The 24,182-nt window shown below is 39.0% G+C and overlaps 2 protein-coding genes across 9 annotated transcripts in view; one reads left to right on the top strand and one right to left on the bottom strand.

Annotated features, from left to right (window-relative positions):
• The first annotated feature begins 246 nt into the window (after positions 1-246).
• Positions 247-5,366, top strand: ascl1a (achaete-scute family bHLH transcription factor 1a). Of its 2 annotated transcripts, none has more exons than XM_051892328.1 (4): positions 247-399; positions 983-1,081; positions 3,908-4,433; positions 4,528-5,366. In XM_051892328.1, the coding sequence occupies exons 2-3, from the start codon at positions 1,067-1,069 to the stop codon at positions 4,418-4,420; spliced, it is 528 nt and encodes a 175-aa protein (XP_051748288.1). In that variant the 5' UTR covers positions 247-399; positions 983-1,066; the 3' UTR covers positions 4,421-4,433; positions 4,528-5,366. The 2 variants fall into 2 exon arrangements, with proteins under 2 accessions (XP_051748288.1, XP_051748287.1); XM_051892327.1 differs by having other exon boundaries at positions 382-399; positions 3,573-4,433.
• A 3,068-nt stretch (positions 5,367-8,434) lies between these two features.
• LOC127511352 (uncharacterized) overlaps positions 8,435-24,182 on the bottom strand; it is a 57,372-nt gene continuing 41,624 nt past the window's right edge. For 6 of the 7 annotated variants that reach the window (XM_051892132.1, XM_051892135.1, XM_051892136.1 and 3 more), the window contains 5 exons: positions 14,878-14,948; positions 14,643-14,753; positions 13,936-14,033; positions 11,838-11,907; positions 8,435-9,475 (listed from right to left, as the gene is read on the bottom strand). In XM_051892132.1, coding sequence (XP_051748092.1) covers positions 9,224-9,475; positions 11,838-11,907; positions 13,936-14,033; positions 14,643-14,753; positions 14,878-14,948 — 602 coding nt within the window. In that variant the 3' untranslated portion in view covers positions 8,435-9,223. The remainder of the gene's footprint in view (positions 9,476-11,837; positions 11,908-13,935; positions 14,034-14,642; positions 14,754-14,877; positions 14,949-24,182) is intronic. The other variant, XM_051892131.1, reaches the window with a different exon arrangement.

Below are 24,182 nucleotides of genomic sequence, written 5' to 3'. Positions count from 1 at the left end.
TTGCTTGGTGTAATAATTATGTAATAATTTTATTAGTTACATAATTGATTTAATAATTAATAAAAGTAGAAGGAATTTAGTTTTCAAGAATGGAAAAACTGATGGAGGATCTCTTTATAAATTACTATAAAAATATACATTGGTGTTCTGTTTATGACCACAAGATGGCGCCAAGTTAATTGAGTCCAGCAGGTGAGTAAACATTAGTTAGCCAGTGTGAGAAAGAAAGGCCTATATATACCACAACTATCTAACCGTCAATTAGGTAAAATACTTTATAAAACCAACACTAACATCTTGGTTATATATTTATAATGTAGCTTGTCAGGTTTTGTCGACGTATTGCATAGCCTAGGCCTGTACATCCTCGTGTCGTGACTCTTGTTTGTTTGGCGTCAGGTAAAAATACTCTTCTAATAATTTATCTTTTGTGGTTATCTAAATGCTTTTCAAACACCATAGAAATATATAGGTCTACTTGGCCTATGTTAAAAACGAATAAGGCCTCTACTACGTGTTTAAGTCTTTGTGGGGGGTTAAAACACCCTGAAAAGCTTTATTAACATAGACAGCATATAATTTGCTGTCAGTTTCAGACTCTGGAGACATTTTCGATAATTGAATCCATCTTTTAATTTGTCTTTAAGTTATTGTATTGACACCTTTGGCCCACACACACGCCTTGTATTTAAGCTTATACAAACATCCATGACTTTACCACTAGATGGCAGTAGGTGTCTGCACAATTTACGAACCGTTCTGATAAATCCACTGTTCAAAATATACAAATAGCCTAAAGATAATTAGACCTACACTATAAGTAAAGAAAAAATCGTACCATAAACTCCAATACAAAAACACTATTCATTTTGTTGCTACAACCGAAATTGACTTTATTATTAGTTTGTGATCACTGGATATGGGAATATTGCTTTAGAATGTCTATTTAAACAGTGACCCATCTTCTACCTGATCTACTTAGACATGAAGTCCTCAGAAAGTGCACAACAGCAGACAAAGACTCTTCTTAAATGAACATCTGGACACCACCCTTCAACATCTGCAGATGTTTTCAGATAGGGTAAGTTTAGGATACAGTATACTCCATCTGTATAGAAATTTTATCACAAAAACACATCAAGGCATGGTGGTAGTTAAGCACATATTCAAGCTAAATGAAATGAATGGATATGACCAACACATCTGGCCTTTGCTTTATATTGTTAAGGGTTTCTCGAAAAATCATAGCTGTGGTTTGTTTACTTCAAGGGGCCTACATGGAAATCATGCTTTTAAAAAGAAAGATGTGTAACTTTTACATAAAAATTAGTACAAATAAGATACCAGATACCAGAATACTGGTAAATAGTGCACTTTCGGTCATTTTTTTGTTGATAGCAGTTGTTTTAAAGTATGATAACAAATAATTTAGCCCCCAAAATTCTTAAAAATAATAGTTCTTTGTGGTTCCATGAAGAACCTTTAACATCCATGTAACATTTCCATTTTACAAAGTTCTTTATAGTGGGAAAAAAGGTTTTTACATCAATCAAATTTTCTTCACAATAAAAAATGGATCTATTAACAACTGTTCAGAAACTTATAGATCCTCAATACCGCGAACAGTGTGTTTTAAATGTTTATGTATGTATGTCCAGTAAACGTCTTGTTGCCTATACTGTCGCTGCATGACTGCAGTGGATCGCGCGCTGCAGACTTCCACGCTCGTGCACATGGTCGTTAAGCATGCGCACGCAGTTAAAAAGGAATCATCGGTGTTTGGTTCTTTTGCGAATATGACCGTTTCATTTGCTTTAACATACTCTCATCCACTAACATCAGAAATAGCAGTGCATAAACGCCACGCATCTGCTCCAAAAAGCAGCAATGAATCATTGAAGCGATAAAAAAAAAAAAATAAATAAAACTTTACAATGTAGTTTTAACAGCTTACAAATTGAAATATAATCCTGCATATCAAAACCGGGCTTATAGGAGAAAACAAAACGGCTTTGTAAGGAGTTGTTTTGTTTTTATTATTTTACAGCAGCTCTCCGAGTTGTAAGACAGGCAGAGGTGTTTCAATAGAAGTTCAGACGCCCAGATGTCATATTAATTATTACACCCGGGAATGACTGGAACCTTCCCTGAGCCTAGAGTATCATGAAAAAAAAGAGGGGCTTACAAAACGCTAATTGGACTCTGCAAATGCACTGACAGAGCATGGTGGATATGTTTCAGAGAGTCCCAGCCGGAGTGAATAGAACCCACGCTTCTTTTCTAAACGCCCTTGCTGCGCTAAAAAAGGAGAAGGGGAAAAAAGAGAGAGGGAGAGAAAAGAAAGTTGGAGGGGGCTGGGTGCTTGAATGCTGGCCTGATCTTGAATGCCTCAGCCAACTAAGAGAAATTACACAATTTATTGCCCCCCTCCCTCTCCACTCCACATGCATCGCGCGCACACACAACACTGGCGCAGGCAAAGTCATTCAAACAAAGTTGGTTGAAAGTAATGTGCCATTATCATGCTCTATGAAAGAGGCGAAATTAATCGAGAGATATAATGTAAGTAAATGGAGTGAATAAGGTGTCAGGAGCTTTTCTTAATGCGCGTCCACAAAATAACCCATCCGTTCCGCCTTTCCAGCTGTGATGATTTCTAATAATGACTGACCAAATTCATCTTGCTCTGATATGGAACAATATTATATGGCTGTAACGCGTTACCGTGACAAGCGTGAATTCATAACTAAGCTATACATTTGAGTCCAATGAAAGCAAAGTGCTGTGAATGAGTTTATTCGCCTCTGAATGGATGAGAACAAGTGGGTCTTGTTTACAACAGTAGTTACAAATTGTTTGCTATATTTGCTTAAGATCTGATTTATTTTAATGATGATCGACATTTTAGAGCAGGATTCTGTGATTAAATAATAGAGTAAACTGGGGCAAGTTCTCACAAACACTAATCATATGCACAAAAAATATGTTGAAAGTGATTTCAAACACCTGAAGCCTGTCCTCCAAACTACATTTCCTATTTTATTTTACTTTTTTTTTCGTAAATTTCAGGTCAGGGAAAGTTGTCAACTATGTTTCAAATGTTATGAATTTTTATCATTGATGCCAGTAACCTATTTAATGGCCAAAACAATAGTTTGATATTTTCTCTCCTTATTTACGTTTCTATGAGTGGTTTTGTGTTTCTAAACTTTTTCATTGTTTATTTTTTTCTATTCTGCCATTATTATAAAAGAATTTGAACAATTTCATGGTATTTCGAATATATATTTAGCTGTAAATACAGTCCATCGTCTCCGTAAACATGCTTGGCTCTTGTATTTTTCTTGTAGCTTTTTCCGTGTTTTAAAATGTGTTAATCGCAAGTTTAATGACTCGTTTCTCAAAGCGCCATGAAGAAAAATCGAAATGCGCCCTTGTTAAATTTTACAAGGTTACGGGATGCCTTCATTGCAGCTCGAAGTTCGATGTGTGCGTGTGTTTGTTCTTCGAGAAACACTTGTCATAACCGAAAAACACCTCTAGTCATTCTTTACGAGAAGTTGTTTACTCAGTGGCAGGAGCGGCACGCGCCTGGCGTACGCAACGCAGGCGCATCTCAGGGGGCGTGGTCAGGGGAACGCGCGGCGGGCCGTCGGCGTATTGAAAAGGCCGCGCTGTTTCCATCTCCCAACTCAGAACAGGTCGAGAGTCCGGAGCACCCCTGCCCATTGAAGCCACACGTGAACGCCACGAGCAAGACGCACGGCCACTGGGCAGTCCAAAGAAAACTTTAGTGCTTCTCCTCGCTCTCTTTTTCTCCATCCGCGAAATGGACATCACTGCCAAGATGGAAATAAGCGTAAACCAGCAGCAGTTCATGCCACCTGCCTGCTTTTTTGCCTCTCAGAGCATCCAACTCAGTCCGACCGACAGCCAGTGCAGCAACAAGTCCGCATCGAAGCAGGCGAAGAGGCAGCGCTCATCCTCTCCGGAGCTGCTCCGTTGCAAAAGGAGGCTGAACTTCGCCGGCTTCGGGTACAGCTTGCCTCAGCAGCAGCCGCACGCGGTGGCCAGGCGGAACGAGAGAGAACGCAACCGGGTAAAGCTGGTGAACAACGGCTTTGCTACTCTCCGCGAACACGTTCCCAACGGAGCGGCGAACAAGAAGATGAGCAAAGTGGAGACGCTGCGCTCCGCTGTGGAGTACATCCGCGCGCTCCAGCAGCTCCTGGACGAGCATGACGCGGTGAGCGCGGCGTTCCAGTCGGGCGTCCTGTCACCCACCATCTCCCAGAACTACGCTAATGACATGAACTCTATGGCCGGTTCGCCAGTGTCCTCTTACTCCTCAGATGAGGGCTCCTACGACCCTCTGAGTCCAGAAGAACAAGAGCTCCTGGACTTCACCAACTGGTTTTGAACGTTCGTGAAAGGTTCGTATGAATCAGAACATCATTATTGCAGCTTTTTTTTTTTACGATTTTGTTGTTCATGCAAGATATTTACCATGACATGTTCTCTTTCTAGGAATCTCATAAAAATCGCAGCACTCGCTTGGGAGGAACTCGGATGTCCTCCAAGAACACAGCACTGCGTTTGCGCTGCAGTCCGGTTCGGATAGACTCGAATCCACACCCAGAGATGGCCCATGTAAACCGGCAAACCACGGGTCCCGAGTGTCAAAGAGCCAAAGGACTAAAAGGGAAGAGCGGGAGACCAGTCCTTCCAGCGCATTCGCCCAAGAAATCTATTTTAAAATGACTTTCCACGACACTGTGGCATATATACAAAAAAACAACAACAATAAGCAAACGTTGTTCTTTACCTATGCTAATGTAATCAAAGAAAGTTTGCCCCCTCACAACTCTAATATGCTTCCAACTTGGCGAATTTTATTATATGAAGTTCTATTTGTATAAAATGTTGTTTTTTGAAATATATTAAGCTATTTTTGTATGTAAGAGATTTATAGATGTTTTTGTACACATTCATTTTAATATGTATATATTTTTGACCTATAGCCTGCCGTAAATTGCTCATTACCTCTCGCTTATTCAGACTTATAGTCTCAAATGCATCGCAGCTGGCAATTCCCTTTACGGTTGTGGAGGTTTTAGAGGAGTTTAATACTCAAGAGTTTAAATTTCAACACCAACGTGTCTTATTTAATAGGAATAATAATTGCAATTGTAATATGACTCGAAGTGATCAAAGGTTATTATGCAGCTATTGTCCAAACGGAGGTGTTTTGTGTCTCCACACTGTTCCACTTTGCCTTTACAATGCTGGGGTTTGCATCTTTCAGAATATGCCTTATCTCCATATTTTCTACAGTTTAGTCTCATAATAAAAGTTTCTAAAAGAAATATGTTTTCTTGAGTTTGCTTGTGTATATTGCAACTTATTATCTTGTTGATTTACTGAAAGCAATTTTATAAGAACACAAGTGTCAAGTATTTTCGTTGCACATTTTCTTTTTAATGGGCAACAAAAGTGATAAGCCTGCTAACCCTCGGCAGTCTGCCTGTTGTCAGGCAGGAGGAGACGTGACCAGCATACTGGACCGTTTCACAGACTGCGCTCATAATGAATGCCAATTTGGAGAAGACAGCACTTTTGGAAAATAAACATATTGTTTGCTCACCCTACTCACACTTTTGTGGGTGAGAATGGCAGAGAGAGCATACAGGAACAAGTAATCGCACGAGAGTGTAAAAACGTAAGATGGCTATTATTATTTTTAACAATGTTTTAGTTAAAACGAGAGGGAATAAGATTGTTTAAATACTGAGAAATATTTGTGACATTTGTGGAACGCACAGGGCAAGATGGTTCTTAATAGATTTTTATATAATAAAATATTTGTTAAGAAAATATTGTTTACAAATATGATGGTTTTCTCTAAATTTTTCTTATTTTTTCCTCCAAGAATATAATTTTCTTTCTTTTACAATCTGGACAGTTACACCACATAGGGCATTTTTAACTTTACGCCACGCAAAAATAACAAAAATAACTTTTAATTCAGAAATTGCAAACGTGTTATTCATAGAAAATGTGTATTTAAGTCGTTTTGTACAGTCTATTGCGTTTTAGCTAATAAAAGATCCGAAAATACGAGCGTGACGTCACTAACCCAAAATACAAACGTATTTAGTAAAGCACACTTTTGTTAATATTACGCATAAATAACTCACAGTCTTGAAGTTTAAATAACAGTCGTGGAGTTTGACAGGTAAAGTGTGTGTGCGCGGGGCGGGCGCGTGCCTGCTGTAATGAATTGAAAGGCTCTGTGCGCGTGTGTGGCGCTCGAGTGGAGTCGGCTGAAGGCGCGTGTGCCTTTCTGACAACAGCTCGCGACACGCACTCAACAACTGCCCCTTTAAAAACGCACGGCGTCTGGAAGCGAGTGCTGTATACAAGAGGCAGGTGTTGAAGAAGAAGAAAAAAACTTGTCCCAGACGAAAGTAGCGCGAGCATTGTTTAGGGTAAGACGAAGTAGGCCTGCCCCAGCTTATCAGTCAGTCAAAGTTTTACGCTTATCTTTGATTCAAAACAATATTTTTTACGCAACCAGGCGGTTGTAGTAGCTGGTGGGCTTAAAGGTGGAAACACACTCTCATGGCAATTCGTAGCTGTTTTACATTTTTGGCTAATTGGTGGCTAATTCATAAAACCGTATCTCGTTCTTACGTTTTCGTACTATCTAACGTTTAGGCTACGCTACTTTTACGATTCACATAATACAAATTGATACAAAACTGCCTCATCGTAAAATAGTAGGTTGTCTCATGATAGCGATCCAGAGAAGCCAACAACAGTATTTAAATTTTGTTTTTTGAAAAGATAAGGGGGCAGACCAAGTCAGTTGTCCCAGAATTCCCTGCAACTGTGTGATTCACTGTGACCCACCTTCTATGACATGTTAAACCACCATCCAAATTGGAAGGGTCTGAACTGTCGACTAGCTTGGGAAATCAATTTTTGCGCTTATCCATCAGTCGCTTGACCAAGCATCGTCTTATTGTAACGTACTGGACCCATTTGTTACATTTCAATAGCTAGAGCTTCATATCTATCTGTTCTGGTGTGAAATTAATTTGGGGAAGATAGGCAATGGTTTTTTTTTTTGTTCCAAATCCTTAAAAAAAAAAAATCAATGAATCAGGATCTCTGAGATGGATGAAGCACATTTTCTACTTGATTTTCTGGCTTCTTGTGTCTGTCGGTGAAAGATTAGCCGAGAAAACATAATAAATGATGGCTTTCCCTTCCAGTAAGTTTAAGGACTTTGTTTTTATCAAGAGACATTGCGGAAATCATTACTAGTTGTCGGTTTGTAGTTTACTTAGTAGCTGGAGTAAAAAATATTTTAGTTTTTTTTCCACACATACAGAAAGCAATGGAAATTTCTTGCTTAAACTTTTCCATTCACCTGTTGTGAATGCGCTTTGTCTCTCTAACCTGAAAATACAATCCACCAATTCCCTTTACAAACTATTCATGCTCAATCTGAACTGTGTCCAAGGGAACGGTTGCAAGCAACGCAGTGTGTAGTTGTGCGCACAGCCCATTCGAGCCCATCCGCGTGTCCATCCCTTTGTGGCAGAATGTTGCCTCCTCATTATGCCATGCCTGAATAGAACAGGAGCGGCAGCATGTAACCCACACTGATTAGTGATCCGGGCCCCTCTGATGTTCTCCCTGTTGAAATTCATGGGGACTTCTTGTTATCACTCCTCTCCAACCTCCTTTCATTCTCTTTGAAAGTGCTGCCATCCTTGCCTCTCAACTTCTTCAACAGACTTTGTAAATCTAAAGACGCAGACTGTTAGACAGCACTCACTTCCTCATGAGTGCCCAGAGAGCTTTTCACAACTGTCCAATCTCTAACAGAGGGCTGCGGTCATTTCTTTAGGCTAAATGAGACCGGTCGTTCTCAGTTTTTCTTGCTACCTCGATCCTTTTCAGTTTTTCCCTCTCTCTCCTCTTTCTTATACAAATGATCACTTTTGTTATGTCTGAATGTGACGGTGCTCTCCATGCTTGTCAGAGCTCTTCTGTCCCCTTTCCCCTTGAGTCCTTCAATTATGGCGAGTGATTATCAGTGATGATTGGATGTTTGACGACCACGTTTGCGCAAACTTTTCGCTCTCTGTACACCGAATTGTGAATTACATTTAATAAAGGCTCTAGCCTGCATGAAATATGAGCTGCTTGACTGTGGCCCTGAGGAGTGCAGAGCAAACAGTGTTTCAGTACCACAGACAGCACTCCTCTATGTTCAGCATTGACGACTCTGGCCACTGATGCAGTCTTTTACAGTAAATGAAATCCATGGCCTGTTTTTCATGAAACGGAGTGAAGTTTTGTCATTTTGACTACACAGTCAGTGTTTACTGACATGGATGATGAAAGAATAATTAACAAAGCATTGTTTTAGTTCATTTTTATTGAGGTTGATACAGGTTAAATGGGACACTTAAACAATCATTTTTATCAGTATTTGTTCCCATATTTATTACTTCTGTACTTAGTGCTGATATCAATATATAATATAATATATGAAATGTAAAGTAATATGTATTATCTATGCAAAAAATATAATTTATATAAATATTTTAATTCTATTTTATTCTTATATACACTACTGCTGAAAAGTTTGGGGTCAGTAAGATTTCTTTTTTTAAAGTATAAAATAAAGTGATAAATGAAGTGTAAAATGACAAGCATTTATAATCCAAAAGATTTCTATTTCAAATAAATGCTGTTCTTTTGAAATTTCTATTCATCAAAGAATCCTGAAAAAAATGTTTTAAGCAGCACACCTGTTTTCAACATTGATAATTATAAGAAATGTTTCTTGAGCAGCACATCATCATATTAGAATGATTTCTAAAAGATCATGTGACACTGAAGACTGGAGTAATGATGCTGGAAATACATCTTTGCAATCACAGGAATAAATTACATTTTAAAATATATTTAAATAGAAACACTTTCACTATTTCACAGTTTTTACTGTATTTTTATCAAGTAAATGCAGCTGTGTTGAGCATAAGAACGTCTTTCAAAAACATCCAAAAATCTTACCGACCCTGAACGTTTTTCAGATATGTGTATTATTATACATATATCTCCAATATATGTGTTTATTTGTTTATGTTTTGCACTGGAATTAATATGACATAACCATTGGTGCAAACAGTTCTTGTTAATACCATCACAGGTTGCTGGAGTCATCGAAGGGGTTGGCGATTACCGAGTTATGGATGAGGATGAAGAGAGGCAGGTGAGCAAGGAAGTCGAGAAGGTCGAGGGAGCGCAGATTGCGAAGTTCTCGTCTTACCGACGCCTCGTGCTCTGGCCTGATGCCCCCTGCCTTGAGCTCCACTAGGAGTTGCTCTGCCTCAATGCAGCCCTCTGGTGCCACAGCGCCCCCTGTCTGGGCCTCCAGCAAGAACAGGAACAACTGCTGTAGAACAAGCATGCATATTCTGGTTAGTACAACGGTATCAATGTATTTAAAGGTTTAGTTCACCCAAAAATGAAATTTCTGTCATTAAGTACTCACCCTCATGTCGTTCCACACCCGTAAGACCTTCGTTCATCTTCGGAACACAAATTAAGATATTTTTGATGAAATCCGAGAGGTATCTGAACCACACATAGGCTATTTTAACAATGTCTTTGCTACCCTTGAAAAGTGCAATGACGTTGCTGCCTATGTGTGGTTCAGATACCTCTCGGATTTTATCAAAAATATCTTAATTTGTGTTCCAAAGATGAACGAAGGTCTTACTGGTTTGGAACGACATGTGGGTGAGTACTTAATGACAGAAATTTCATTTTGGACACTTTATTAGACATGCAGGTGCACATGATTTCAATATTATTATTCTGGATATATTTTGAATAATTAGTTTTTTTAGTGCTTTACTGTTGCAGATGTACTTAACTTACACTCATGGGCAAAAAAAGGGGGCCAAACCCAAAATGTCTAAACACTAGGCAAATGCACTACCTTAAATTGCTGTCTCAGAAAAATATATCAAAGACAAAGTTTTTGGCAGAATATGGGAAGTTGTGTGTGGAAACACGAGTTGCATGGTGATGCTCCAGAGCGGTGTCTTCGAAAATCTGGTAAGAAATATAATAATAAATTCATCTCTACCGCAGTGAAGCATGGTGGAAGAGGTGTCATTGTATGGGGAGCCTTTTTAGCTGTGGGTACTGGTGAGCTACTTTACTGTAAAAAGATTTAATGCTTTGGAGTACAGGAGAATACTGCAGAATACCTTGCTTCCCACAAATGAAAGGTTGTTATCTATGATCAGATGTTATTTTTCAACAAGACAATGCTCCTACCCAAATTGCAAAGACAACCAAGAAGTGGCTTGAGAACAAGTCCACCAGGCTCATGTTTTGGCCTGCTCAGAGTCCAGATTTGAACCCTATAGTGAATATTTGGTCTGACATTAAACTCAATCTAATTGGGAGACATTTTCGACAATACATGAACTGTTTGAAGCCATTGACATTGAGTGGAACAACACTGACTCTTCTTCCTGTAAAAAGCTGTCTTCAAGTTTACCCACATGTCTTAAACACTTAAAGAAAACAAAGGGGAAGGCAATTCCGTGCTAAGTTACTTTATTTACAGTATTTGTGCAATTCTTGCTAATTTTTTGACCAGTGATTTGTGATTAAAATGGTTTAGACTATTAAAAGACCACTAAATATTTTGCCATTTTTGGCTTGGTCCATTTTTTTTATTGCCCAGGAGTTTAGTACTACCAAAATGAAATGAAATAAAAAAAATACATAAAATGTAATCTTTTTTTATTGTTATTAAGTCTGATTACAAGGCATTTTCATGGGCTTTAACTTGTGGTACACTGCAGCATGAGTCTATACATATAACCCTCCATTCACATACACGTACAAATTCATTGTGAGTGAATGCATTCATTTAGCCCCAGTCATCACCTATTGCACACTTCTGGATAGTCAGGGCACTGATGTCGGTATAACCTGTGTGTTTGTGTGTGCGCGTGAAAGCGTACGCTGGGTTCACACGTGTGCCAGAGGGGACTCAAGTTACAGCGGCCTTTTCCTACTCTTCTGTGAGCGCACCTGTTTGCACAGTTAAATGCATCCGAGGTAATGACTAAAAGTGAGTGTATGTGTGTGTGTCCTGTAATCCCCTGGCAAAGTGCCCACTCCTCTCTCCTCTCCTTCGATAACAATTCAAGCCCAGCTCACTCTGTAATTAGCCTCCCCTCTCCACCTAACCCCTAGACCAGGCAGGGGCTCAGTTTCCCCAGCCTTCGCCATCAACTTTTATGTCTCCACGCTTTTCAGCAGCCGGCCCTCTCTGTTCAATGGGTCTGGTCGGGTCTTGCTACTGAATGGCCACCTTATACCTCTGCTTTATCCGAGATGAGCAGTATGTCTTTGCCTGATTACAGAGCACGCTGCACTGGATGTACACTGCCGGCCACTTTAATGAGATTACAGCCTGTAATCCATGAATACGAGGGAGGGGGAAAGGCTGAAGGAAAAATGAGAGAAAACCCTATTTCTCTTTTTTACTCTGGCTCTCAATGAACATGCAAGGTGTTTGACGGAAACAGCTAGTTTTACTAAGCCCGCGTTTGCGCTGGCCTTTAAAGTGTTTTATGGTCTCCATTTCACTGTAATTAGTTCCTACTGAGAGAGGGAGAGGGAGAAAGAGGGACAGAATTGCCAAATGAACAGGAACAGTTTGCTAGGTAGCAAGTATGACAGATGTTCATTTTTATGATAAATATCATTATTACTGATAGAAAACAAACCTTGGCTTTATAAAGCTTCATCTCCAGAGATCTGAAATCCATCTTGCTGATGAGGGAGCGCATGAAATCACTGTGAATCAAAAGAGAAGAAAAAAATTTTGAATAAAAAATAAAATAGAAATTTATCAGGGGACGATGGGGTTTATGCAAGGATATGGTAAATGTTGGCGGATTTTGGCGGGTACTTTTCCAGCGAAATCGTGTGGCACATTGTTTTTTTGGGTGGGGGTGGGAGGGGGCAATGATGCTAAAGTGTTCTGAGCCCATTGTGGTTGCTCATTATGGCCTGTCCCCTAAAACAATGATCTCGGACACAAGGCCAACCCGCCACTATAACGGATAAATAAAACCCTGCCCCAGTGTGAGGAGGGTGTTTAGGGGACACGCTCTGGAACACTGTGACCAATACACATCTACACAAATATACACTTGCACGCGCACACACTGGGATAATTGCTCATAGGCAGCGGCTATTCAGTCGGGACAGAACTCTACTGTCCAGCGTGTGGCACAGCGATGGTCATCCCTGTGCTAACGAGCCCCTCCATTCAGAGAGCATGCTGGGAGGAGAATAGCTGCTGGTACGCCACCCTCAGACAAACGTCTATTGGCCCGTTCGTCCGGGTTTGCGATGAGGCAGGGGGTTTGATGGGAATGAGGGGAGACAGGCCAGCTAATGATCATTAATTGCACTTGGTTTGCAGAAAAAGAGCCCAAACTGCAGCGTGGATAATAGCTGGGGCAAAAGAGAGCGCACCAGAGACAGATAGGAGGATAATAGCAGCTCTAACCTATTTCTATTGTTGCGCCCCATCATCGCGGACCTCGTGCTTACGTAATTGCCAAAGTTTTGGCGGTTCTGGCAGGGGGGTTTGCAAGATATGGCTGGATTTTGGAGGGGGGCAGACGGGTGACCCACTTAAAGTTTGGGTGGAGTTGTTTTGACAAGCAGGTTTTGGCGGTAAGTGTGTTTATTTTTTGGACTGGGTCAGAGAGTGCAAGAGAGAGAGAGAGAGGCGGGATGCTAAAGGAGGTCGTTTCAGGTTTCCCTCTGTTTTTTTCATTTTGTATTGGTGCAGTGAGTCACGCAGTGACTCGCAGAGTTGAATCAGTCCAATTAAGCCATAGATTTACTGTTCTCGTCACTAGAACTAAACCTGTGGACACTCAGGCCACACGCAGCCCACCCAGGATGCTTCTATCTTCCAACTCACAAAAACACACACAGGTGGATGAAAACACAGTGTTTTGAGGGAATGCTGCTGGTATCGGCCTCTGTATGGAAATGCAGTGGTTAATCACATGACCAGCTCCGGGAGAAAGTGCCAAAGCACAGACAGATGGCGAGAGCAAAAGGTGACAGGAGAGATTTTGGACAGGCAAGTAAGAAAACAAGCCGTTGGACTGGATTTTGCCCACTGTAATGAGTGAACATGGGTGTATATCAGCTAATGAATGGGGTCAAATCCATATCAGGGTTCAGAAGAGGTTGATGGAAAAGGTTAAAGCACATAAATGTCCCTATTGTGTCCATTTCAAAGAAACACCCTTGTTCCTTTTCATTTGTTGCATTTGTCCACTAGTGTAGGGAAAAGGCATCGCTCACATGCTCAAAGAGCAATGCCGTAAATCAGCGAAGAGGCGTGACCCCAAATCCCCTCGCACACATAACCCAGGAAACCCAGAATGGGCCCCTGCGTTGAGTGGAAGCTGTTAAAGATCCTAAAAAAAGTGAGTGGGAATGAAAGAGCCTGTGTGTGGGAATCTCTGGCATATGGGCTGTAATGTAGCATCACAGCCAAATGCCCCCAAACCCTCATCACAGTAATGGACTTCAACACGACACACGACCGCCCAGGCTGTCATGGGTCACCCGCGAATCGCACCAAGTGCTGGTGTGCAGGGACATTGTGTCGTATCATTGTAAAATTGAATGGTACATACTGTAGGTGCTACAAACGGATACACACAATTTTCGGTCCTCCATGTGCTCTTACACACACAAACACTCATGAACTCCCCATCCTTATTTATGGAAGGTCAGTGACTCCTCTTCCAATGCTATTGTGTGTGTTGAAAGCTTGGCCTGCCGACTCACTCTAATGTGGCTATTTTCTGGGCCAGACTGGCCACTACAGCAAACAGGCGCAGGTCCGTAAGGCCTTCTGTCACTCTGAAATCAACCAGCTCCAGAATCTGAGAATAGATCATATAATTACATATAAATACATATTTAAATTTAGGCATTATTTTTTCAATGCAAAAACAACACAACTTTCTATCTTAATTGTTATATTTTATTATTTTATTATTTTTATTTATATTTTATTATATATAAAACATAATTATAATACATTTAATAATCAAAATAAATAAATTTTAATTTTTATCATTACATTTTTAGACAAAATTATTATAGAAAAATATATAAATAGATCTAAATAGATAAAATGGCAGTAGTAATTCATTAAATCAAAATGATCAAATGATGCAGAAGAGTCTCAAAACCAGGCTTATATTCAGATGTATGGTGTAGACAAGTTTGATTGGTTTAGATAAGGGCCCTGCAAAATGAGGAATTCCACTGTGCAAATTACGTTCGGCACAGATTTTCATGGTATGTTTGCGCTGTTACTTGATTTGCATGATTCCTTTGGTGAATCGGGTGCTAAAACAACACAGACAGTACATGCAAATAAACTGCGCTATCAGCAGTCACAAATCATTTTAGTGAATTGCCTCCAGACATTAAGATATAAAAAAGAGGCGGCAGATCGTATATTTTTCTGTGAAGGCAGCGTTCACCCTGTACACATATATTTCCTCTTCTTCAGTCAGAAGTTCTGGGGGAATGATCTCTTTTAGGGCCAACAGCACTTGCAGACAGCTCAGATAACCATCTCCATCACTATCAGCCTGCAGGCAGAGTATACAGTATAAGAGTTAATGACAGTTAAGTGATTACTGTCATTACCAATATATGAAAATGAGCAAAACAGTTCTTTTTGATGAGGAAATTGTGGGATTTTCTTTTACTCACAGCCTCAAATGCTCTTTTGTACACTAATAGCTTCTCCTTACTGAGGATGCAGTACTTTGCCAGAAAATCAACTGCAAAACAAGCACACAAAGGTATTAAAATGTGGGTTACAAGGCTTTATACATTAACAATAATTAACACAATAATAGTGATAGTGTTTATAATAATAAACACTATTATAATCAGTAGATACACACTAGGGGTTGGTAAGATTTTTTTTTATGTTTTTGAAAGAAGTCTCTTGTGCTCACTAAAGCTTCATTTATTTGGCCGAAAACACAGTAAAACAGTAATATTGTGAAATATTATTACAATTTAAAATATAAAAAATATTTTAAAATGTATTCCTGTGATGGCAAAGCTGAATTTTCAGCAGCCATTACTCCAGTCTTCAGTGTCACATGATCCTTGAGAAATCATTAATATGCTTTGATGTGATATGATTTGATGCTCAAGAAACTGTTTGTACTATTGTCAGTGTTAAAAACAGTTCTGCTTGATTAATAAGAAAAGTCAGAATAACAGCATTTATTTTGCAAAACACTGCGAATGTCTTTACTGTCACTTTTGATCAATTTAATGCAGCCTTAATGAATAAAAGTATTAATTTCTTTCAAAAAGCAAAAATCTTACTGAATAGTAGTGTATTTAGCCTGAAGAACAACACCATAGAAAAGCTAAAGCCATGTATTTTACTATTTACCATCAATTGAGCCCTACCACATAATGAAGCATTAAGTACAGAAAGAGGCAGAAAATCAACCATTTGGCCACAGAGGGACAGACAGATGGGAATGACTAAGATGAGTTAGGAAAAGAGGATCAGAACAGGAAAGTTAAAAAGAAAAAGAAGGAATAGGGAGGAAAGGAAGCTGTGGAGAGCTCATTTAAGCTGCTGCCACTCCAATACATGAAACAAACCAGAATGATAGACAGAATCCACTGAATAATGGATCTATTCATCAGCGAGGCAGAAGAATAGGGAGGAAAGAGTTGATATCAGTGTGGATTTAAAGCACTGGGCCCAATGAGCTGCGGCCTGCTCACAGGGGGCCGATTCAATCTGCCATTTATCAGCTTACCCCTAATCAAACCCGGGCCTTGCATGGCCTCTTCCATTCACATGCAAAGTGTAACATTCGCATGTAGTCAACTTGACTTGTTAAGGCCTGATTGATCAAAACCTCTCGGTCCAGGGACGCACATCTGTTTGCAAATAACTGTGGCTAGCGAGAGCTCTGGTGTCACCCCGGTCCCTCGGCAGCGCTTGGATTTAGCTTCAAATCTGAAGCAGTGATCTGTTCGGATCATTGAACTGATCTGTATTCACTGACTCTCTCTTTATCTGCACTCATCTGTCTCAGATGCTCCCAAGACACTGAATCTGCCGTCCTAGTCCTGCTGCCGCTGTCTAGATCTGATCTGTCTGGGTCGCACATGTGTATTGGTCTGGATTTGTGAGACGTGCAGCCAGGACACTTTGAGAAGTGTGTTCTCCATGTCTAGTAAAATATTTTTGGCCCATGAAAAAAGCATGCTTGATGCAACCAGAGTTGTGACATGGTGAGTGGTGCACATGCTCACAACATATACAAGCAGTTTAGGAGAAGCAGGTTTGAATATGGCATGTCCCAACACTGTTTCCCCTATTTCCTATTGATCTCTGACTTACACTGTTTTAGTCTTGTTGTCCAGTAAAAATATATAAGAATCTTTAAAACAAGAAAATGGGTTTTTAGATATTATTTATTTACCCAGTTCACAATTTATTTATTTATTTCATTATTTTTAACTTTTTCTCTAAGTGTAAACTTTATTTATATATTTATCCAGTTCACAAATGATCGCCTTCAAAGTGCTTCCGCCAAAACCGTACTTTCGTATTCCTTAAAAAGCCTACGCCTTCCCTATTCTACTTACGGACAAACGCAGCGCCAGTTAATTTTTTTCCGTAAGTAGAATAGGGTAGGCGTAGGACATACAGCGTAAGCTTTTTGAAGAATACGAAAGTACGGTTTTGGCTGAAGCACTTGGAAGGCGATCATTTGTTTATATAAAGCATATACATTTACATTTTTTTTTCGAAAATGACTGATCGTTTCGCTAGATAAGACCCTTATTCTTCGTCTGGTATCATTTAAAGCCCTTTGAAGCTGCACTGAAACTGTAATTTTGACCTTCAACCGTTTGGAGGCCATTGAAGTCCACTATAAGGAGAATAATCCTGGAATGTTTTCATCAAAAACCTAATTTCTTTTCGACTGAAGAAAGAAAGACATGAACATCTTGGATGACATGGGGGTGAGTAAATTATCAGGAAAATTTTATTTGAAAGTGAACTAATCCTTTAAACTTAATATATTTTATTTTTGCGTTTTTTAAAATTTTTCTTTAAGCTCATTCATTTTTTTATTTATTTACTTACCCAGTTGACATTTTTAAGCTTAAACTTAATTTATTTAATTTTTGCTTATTTTTTATTTTTTCTTTAAGCTTATTTACTCAGCTCACATTTTTAAGCTTAAACATTATTTATTTATTTATTTATTTGCTTATTCTATCTATCTATCTATCTATCTATCTATCTATCTATCTATCTATCTATCTATCCATCATCCATCCATCTATCTATCTATCTATCTATCTATCTATCTATCTATCATCCATCCATCCATCTATCTATCTATCTATCTGTCTCAAAATTTTTGTTAGATTGATAAAAAATATTTTACAATGAGGCAATATATAAACATATTCTTTATAAATAAATCTTAATATAGTCTAAAAGTTTCAAATTTTATTCTAAAGGTTTAAAGAAAGAATTTATCTAGTGGATTATCTAAAATTGTCTAAGCATTTTAGATCATTGTTATTGGAAAAATAAAAACAGATTAAGAAAATAATTTTTGCTGATTTTTTTTGTTAAAAAGTCAAGAACTTTATTTTTGTAATCTGTGTTTTGGTGAAATTACCTTACAGTCTGGTGTACAGTAAAAATCATGATTTGTGGTATTTTTGTAGGCATATCAGTTATCATTTTTCTCACTTAGTTAAATATTAAGCATGTATTCATATCTATTTACACCTGCACCACTTTCTGACTGTCTGTAGCTGCACCAAATTCCTATTCCTATATAAATTCCAAATTCCTCCTGAGGCCTTTGAACTTCACTATAGTCCTCTGTTAAACTCCACTATAGATGCCTCTTAGACCCCACCAGAGTGCTGCGTCCCACCTCAGGCCACCGGTCCACTCAGGGATTTGTGGCTCATGGTGTGTGTGTGTGTGTGTGTGTGCATGTGTTTTGGGGGGGCTCTATGCCGTGGAATCAAGGGAACAAAAGGTGCAGTGGAGTGAGAGATTGAGGGAGGAAGCACAGGCAAACGTGCGGGAAGGGGGATGGAGGGGGCACAAAGCTCCTGGGCTAACGCCTCCCGCCTGATAGCCTTATCTGATTCTGCTTCAGCGGCTGATGGCTTTTTTTTCCACTGTGGGCTTTGCTGCACACAGGTTGGGCCCTTTGGTGTGAAGCCTAGCAGAAAATGTTAATCAAGAGAAGAAGTCTTAAAAAAAAGAGGTGGAGAGAGAGAGACAGAAAGTGAGACTGCAAGAACAGAACTTCTCTCGTAATTTGTAATGGGAGTGACGGCAATTCAGTAGCAAATGGAAGCCCAAGAGAAAGGGAAGTGTGACGGGGTGACAAGAGCCGGGCGACATGCACCGCGTCAACCACATTTGCACGTTTGTGCTTTGTTGCTCTCTTTTTTTTGACAGAGTCACTCCTCTACGAGGGCTGACGGCCTCAAGCCAGTATCATTCTGTGCAAAAGGCTGAAGACGCCATAGAAAACTGCAGTCACATCCCATTTAACACTCACTCTTCAGGACAGAACTTCACAGCTGTTTCACTGCAATGCACTGATTGCACGTCCTTTCACGTCTGTAGCCAATGAATAATGGATGTTCATTTTTGCTATTCAGTATACAGTTATTTCTTACTGTCTTAGAACGTATAGGCTCAAAGTTTTAACTTTTCTTTCTTTTGCCTTTCAATTGTTTGTCATGAAGACCGATGATGCTACATTCTGACACACATGAAAACACGCACTCCCGCTCAAAAATAACATCATCCATACACAGAGACTCATTGTGCTCTATGGGGACCGTTTTGTACCCGTGTTTGTTTGTGTTCCATATTTAATCCTGTAGCTTTGTTTATGTTCATCATCATTCAGAAAGACTACATAGTTTAGTAGTTTACTAACAAGGTCAAACTGAGTCTGCAGACTATGACCTCTTTTCTCAGATTGGGGTTGCTCTACATACAGTAAATGTCAAATAATGACAGTAACTATCAAAAGCGTATATGAGCGCAATAACGATCAAACCAAGAAAGCCTTCAACTGTTTCTTCTACTATAGGCACTTTCAGCCTTTTGGATTTTTAGAAAATAAACTTTCTTAAAGCACATTTCAGACTCACTAGTTTATTTTTCTCTTAACAATGTCCAACAGTGGACATACATGCAGCATTTGAATGGCAGGCTCTTTTGGCTTGCTGAGGCTAATTTCATACCATTTTTTATAATTAAATAATATTTTCACACTTAAATGTACATATTTACGGTGTGATTGAAAATGACACAAAAGTATTCTGTTCACAAGTGATATTTACCTTTTCCATCACGTCTCACATTTCATCTCACTTTGATAAAACCTTTTGATAAAACTTTAAATGGAAATGATTCCAAAACTGACTTTTTTGTGTAAAAATTGGTAAATTATTTTTTTAATGATTTTAATAAATACTGAAAGGGTTTATGACTTTAATTAAAGTAATAATTATATTTTTTATGATGGATCTTCATAATCTAATGTCTGGATCTGGAACAAGGATACAACAACATCTATAAAAATAAATAAATAAATAAATAAAAAATTCTGTTAGTTCAACCTCTGCAACATGAAATTGCCCATAGTTGAAGAAAAAACAAACCAAATGTTTTGCTACATCTTTGACATTTAATGGCTTCCAAACAACCAGAGGCTGGCTTTTTGTCCTACTAGGATTTCACATTTATAGGTGTAAAAAAAATCAATAAATAATTTCTAGTTTCATTAAACTTTGGTGTCTGATCTTAAAAAATATGAGGCCCTAAAAGTATTTGGTCACTTGAGACTCACTTCAAAAAGTATAAATTTGATTGCATTGGTTAAAAATATCAACACATAATGGCATTTACAGAATTTAAAAGAAATATACCACAAACTAATCTTTCAAGCAAATCATTTAATAAAAATAAATTGTTAGGTTTATTCAAATTATAATATGCATGTATATGTGTCTGTGCGTGTGTGTGTGTGCGCATTTTTGTGATTTATGAGGACACAAATTTGTATAATGACATGGGTATTACTCTGGTATTATGACGTAAACATGAAATATGAGGACATTTCATGAGTCCTATTTAAAATAGCTTTAAAAACATACTAAACAATGTTTTATTAAAAATGTAAAAATGCAGATAGTTTTCTGGGTAGGTTTAGGGGTAGGGGTAGTGTAGGAGGATAGAATATACAGTTTGTACAGTATAAATACCATTATGACTATGGAATATCCTCACTTTGATAGCAAAACAAACGTGTGTGTGTGTGTGTGTGTGTGTGTGTGTATTTGGACACTTTTTGGTTGTCAGATGTTACGAAAACATGCTTGTGTAAACTTGAAGGGAGCTGGCATAATACATCAACAAAAATCTTTGACTCAACTTGAACAAAAGTACATGTTTGATATGTACGGTAACACTTTATTTTAGGGTCTTTTAACTAGTTGCTTTTTAGAATGCATATTACTAGAATATTGGCTATTTATTAGTACTTATTAAGCACATATTAATGCCTTATTCTGCATGACCTTATTCTACATTCTTAATCCTACCCAATACCTAAACTTAACAACTACCATACTAACTATTAATAAGCAGTAAATTAGGAGTTTATTGAGGGAAAAGTCATAGTTAATAGTTTATATGTGTTCCCTATACTAAAGTGTTACCATATGGGCTGTTTATTTGATATTTTATTATATAATACAATGACACTCATGCACTTTTAAGAGTAGCTTCAGTGTAAAAACTAAGCTTTGTGACCATTATAGCTGGCCTATACCACATCCTACACCACACACACTTTGTATGCACTCTGTATGCCACGTGCTGGCTGCTGTGGTGCTGACCCAACTGACAAATAACTTGTGCGGGCCGTCCAACTCTCTACTGTGCTCTTTGATTTTTAAAAATTTGGCACTGTACTTTGGTCCCTTTGAACAAGTGCAGGGGGCAAATTTTGGCAAACCTCTCGAGGCAAGCTTTGTTGTTGGCCGCCGGACACGTGGCTCCGCCCCTTCATTGCCCATTAAAATAAGGGGGGGAAAACAAACAAAGACACACGCAGGCACCACACTCCTCCTGCTGGCTGCATGCCATGTACTCTCAAACACATACACACAGACCACAATCCCTCACAAACCACTACACCCTGATCTCCACTGATAACTCCACAAAGGGCAAATCATCTGTTATAACTTATCTACAGCGATAACCCCACAATGGCCAAATCATCTGCTATTATTGCCACCGTTCTCCTTGACATTGTCCCTTTATTAAGGGCATTGTGGAAAAGCCCACTCTGTTTGGACGTGGCATAATAGAGTCTTTGACAGATTCACTTCTCTCCCTCTCGCTGTGAGCTTTGAAAACAGCGAGCATATTCCATGCTTCATGCTTGTCAATAGCAGGACTGTTTGTTTGCCTAGTCACTCTGAGCTAATGGTAAACACACACAGCTATTCCATCCTTTAGCACTGCGCAAATAGCACTTACATAAAGGCACTGTACTACACACACACATATACACGCACACTTTCTGGTCTTTCAGGATGCTGAGCTTTTGAAGAAGCCATTCATCAGCGAGAAAACAAATGAGCCACATAGTAAGCCTCCTACATGGTCTGAACGCTAACTGCTAGCAGACTAGCAAACAAGTAGGGTGGGGCAGTTTCAGGTCTACCAGGTGTTCCCTGTTAATGCTAACATTTATCAGAGATCTCCACTTTCTCCAAGTGACCAGAAGAAACATAGATAAGGGCTATGTTTGGAATAGTATACTACTCATACTATTTTTACAGAATGCAGTGTGTACTACTGTACTGTACTGTACTGTGCAGTATGCAAACTTTCTGCATCCAGAATCGCATACTGTCAGAGTATGTACTGCATATTAATAAAGAACACTTTAAAGTATAAATGTAGTATGAATACAGTTCACACATACTACACATGCCACGTTGGCATTGTCTTCTTACCAAAAACATTAGCCATTTCACTCTTCTCTAATATTTACAAATGTTATGACTCCTCTGCTGTAACCTCATGGGACATCCCATTGCATGTGCACTTCAGGAACTAAGCGTAAATAGTAGGTCATCCAGGTATTTCTCGCCTACAGTATTTAATGATATTTAATACTGCACATTCAGACACAACTTTGGTATACTATATAGTAGGGAAGTATGCATATATTTGGATTTATAAATGAGGGCTATGTTCAAAATATCATACTATTATTATTATTTCTGCAGTATATATATAGTGTGCACTACACACATTTTCTGCATGAAATACCTGGAATCCTACTACACTTTGTGACATGTCTATTAGTGCACACTGCATTGAATACTGTGTCTCACAGCGTAATTCACTTGAATTTACTATTTATTTCCAGTGTGATGAAACAAATACATGTAGTTTAAGTAATACTGGTCACAAATATCTCATTCTTGACACATTATTTTTGAAAGGTTAAAGATGCTGTCACAAAAGTAAAATTTCTTGGTCAAAAAAGGTCCATTGTCTGTTGTCAATAGCATAGCGAATTAGAAAGCACAACTCACACAGAAGTAAGTTTCAACCCAAGCACCTTTTTGTTGGTCATTGCGGAGAACTCACATAAAAATGATGTAAATTTGGATGGGAAATTTATCGCCTTCTCACGAAACTCCCCTTTGCGTGGATTCCCATAGGAATGACTGGATTTCGCCAGATTTTTAAATGATAAAATAAGGGAAAAAATTAATACACAGTGACCACAATTTAACTAAAACAAGAGAATCCAATTGGTACAACATGGCTAAAATGAGGGTACAATTTAATAAAACATGGCCACAAATTAATACATTGAGGAAACAAATTCTTAATTCAAGGCCACAATATCTATTTTTTTCTCAATTTCACATCGTGAAACATACTAATTCACTTTTTTATTAAGCTAGAAGCCACTCACTGACGTGAGGCCAGATGAAAACAATGTAGCACAATATTTGAATTTCCCATACTTTTTTTGAAAAATAGTAAGCAATGCATAGTATATAAAGTACTGTACTATCCAGTGTGTAGTATGCTAGTATTCCATTCTGAATGCAGCCATGAACACTCAGAAACTATATATACAGCCAAACACTGAATACCTGCTGCAGGTAGGGGCCACAGAAAGGGAAAGCACAAAGACATAGAAGAAAGAAGGGAAAACTGAAAGAACAGGGAAGGCCAGACCTATTTACACTTGTCATTTGTGCATTGATTTTCTGGTCAGTATGGAGAGAGTGGGTACAAATTATGTCCAATTAGGGCTTTTGAGTCTCTAATGAGGAGCCACACTCACACGTGTCTGAGAGGCCTCACACATATTCATACACACAATTTATGGTGAATGCCGTCTCGTTCCGAGGGAATCCATAGAAATAATCAGTACAGAAGAATGAGGGAACTTAAAACAGGTATAAATGTAAGTAACTCTGAAACAGATTCAAATTTTCAGCACATTGAGGCATTAAAAAATGCGAACAGTGCTCTTTCTCCTTACTTTCTTCTTTTCAAACTCCTCTCACTTTCATCCACATACACACAAAGAGCAACACTCATCTCTGATGTGAGCGACAGCTGCATGCTTCCTCCTCTTGTGCTTGATTAGGAGCTGAAGGGACCTGTCCAATCAGGCCTATTCACACAATGCCCCTGCATTCACACAAGCCCTGTGACCTCCCATGGCCCCGCTGGGGCTCCGCCCCTTCACCTTGACCTTCAGTACACACCCTCTCTCTCCTCAGCACTCCAAACCGCATATCCAATCATGAAAAGGGCCGGCAAATTGGGACCATCGGCGTAGATCGGCAGAACGGCACTCGAAAGCGCAGCTAATTAAAAAATCAAGTGCAAAGCTCCGAGCTCAAAACTAAACAAGAGGTGGTGG

This window comes from Ctenopharyngodon idella, chromosome 4 (assembly GCF_019924925.1).
Source record: "Ctenopharyngodon idella isolate HZGC_01 chromosome 4, HZGC01, whole genome shotgun sequence".
In the NCBI taxonomy this organism is placed as follows: domain Eukaryota; kingdom Metazoa; phylum Chordata; class Actinopteri; order Cypriniformes; family Xenocyprididae; genus Ctenopharyngodon; species Ctenopharyngodon idella.
The sequence above is the reverse complement of the archived record's forward strand: the minus strand, read 5'-3'. Positions and strand labels throughout refer to the sequence as shown.

Coding starts and splice junctions, on each gene's coding strand:
- ascl1a (XM_051892327.1), top strand. CDS start 3,830: ATGGACATCACTGCCAAGATGGAAATAAGCGTAAACCAGCAGCAGTTC.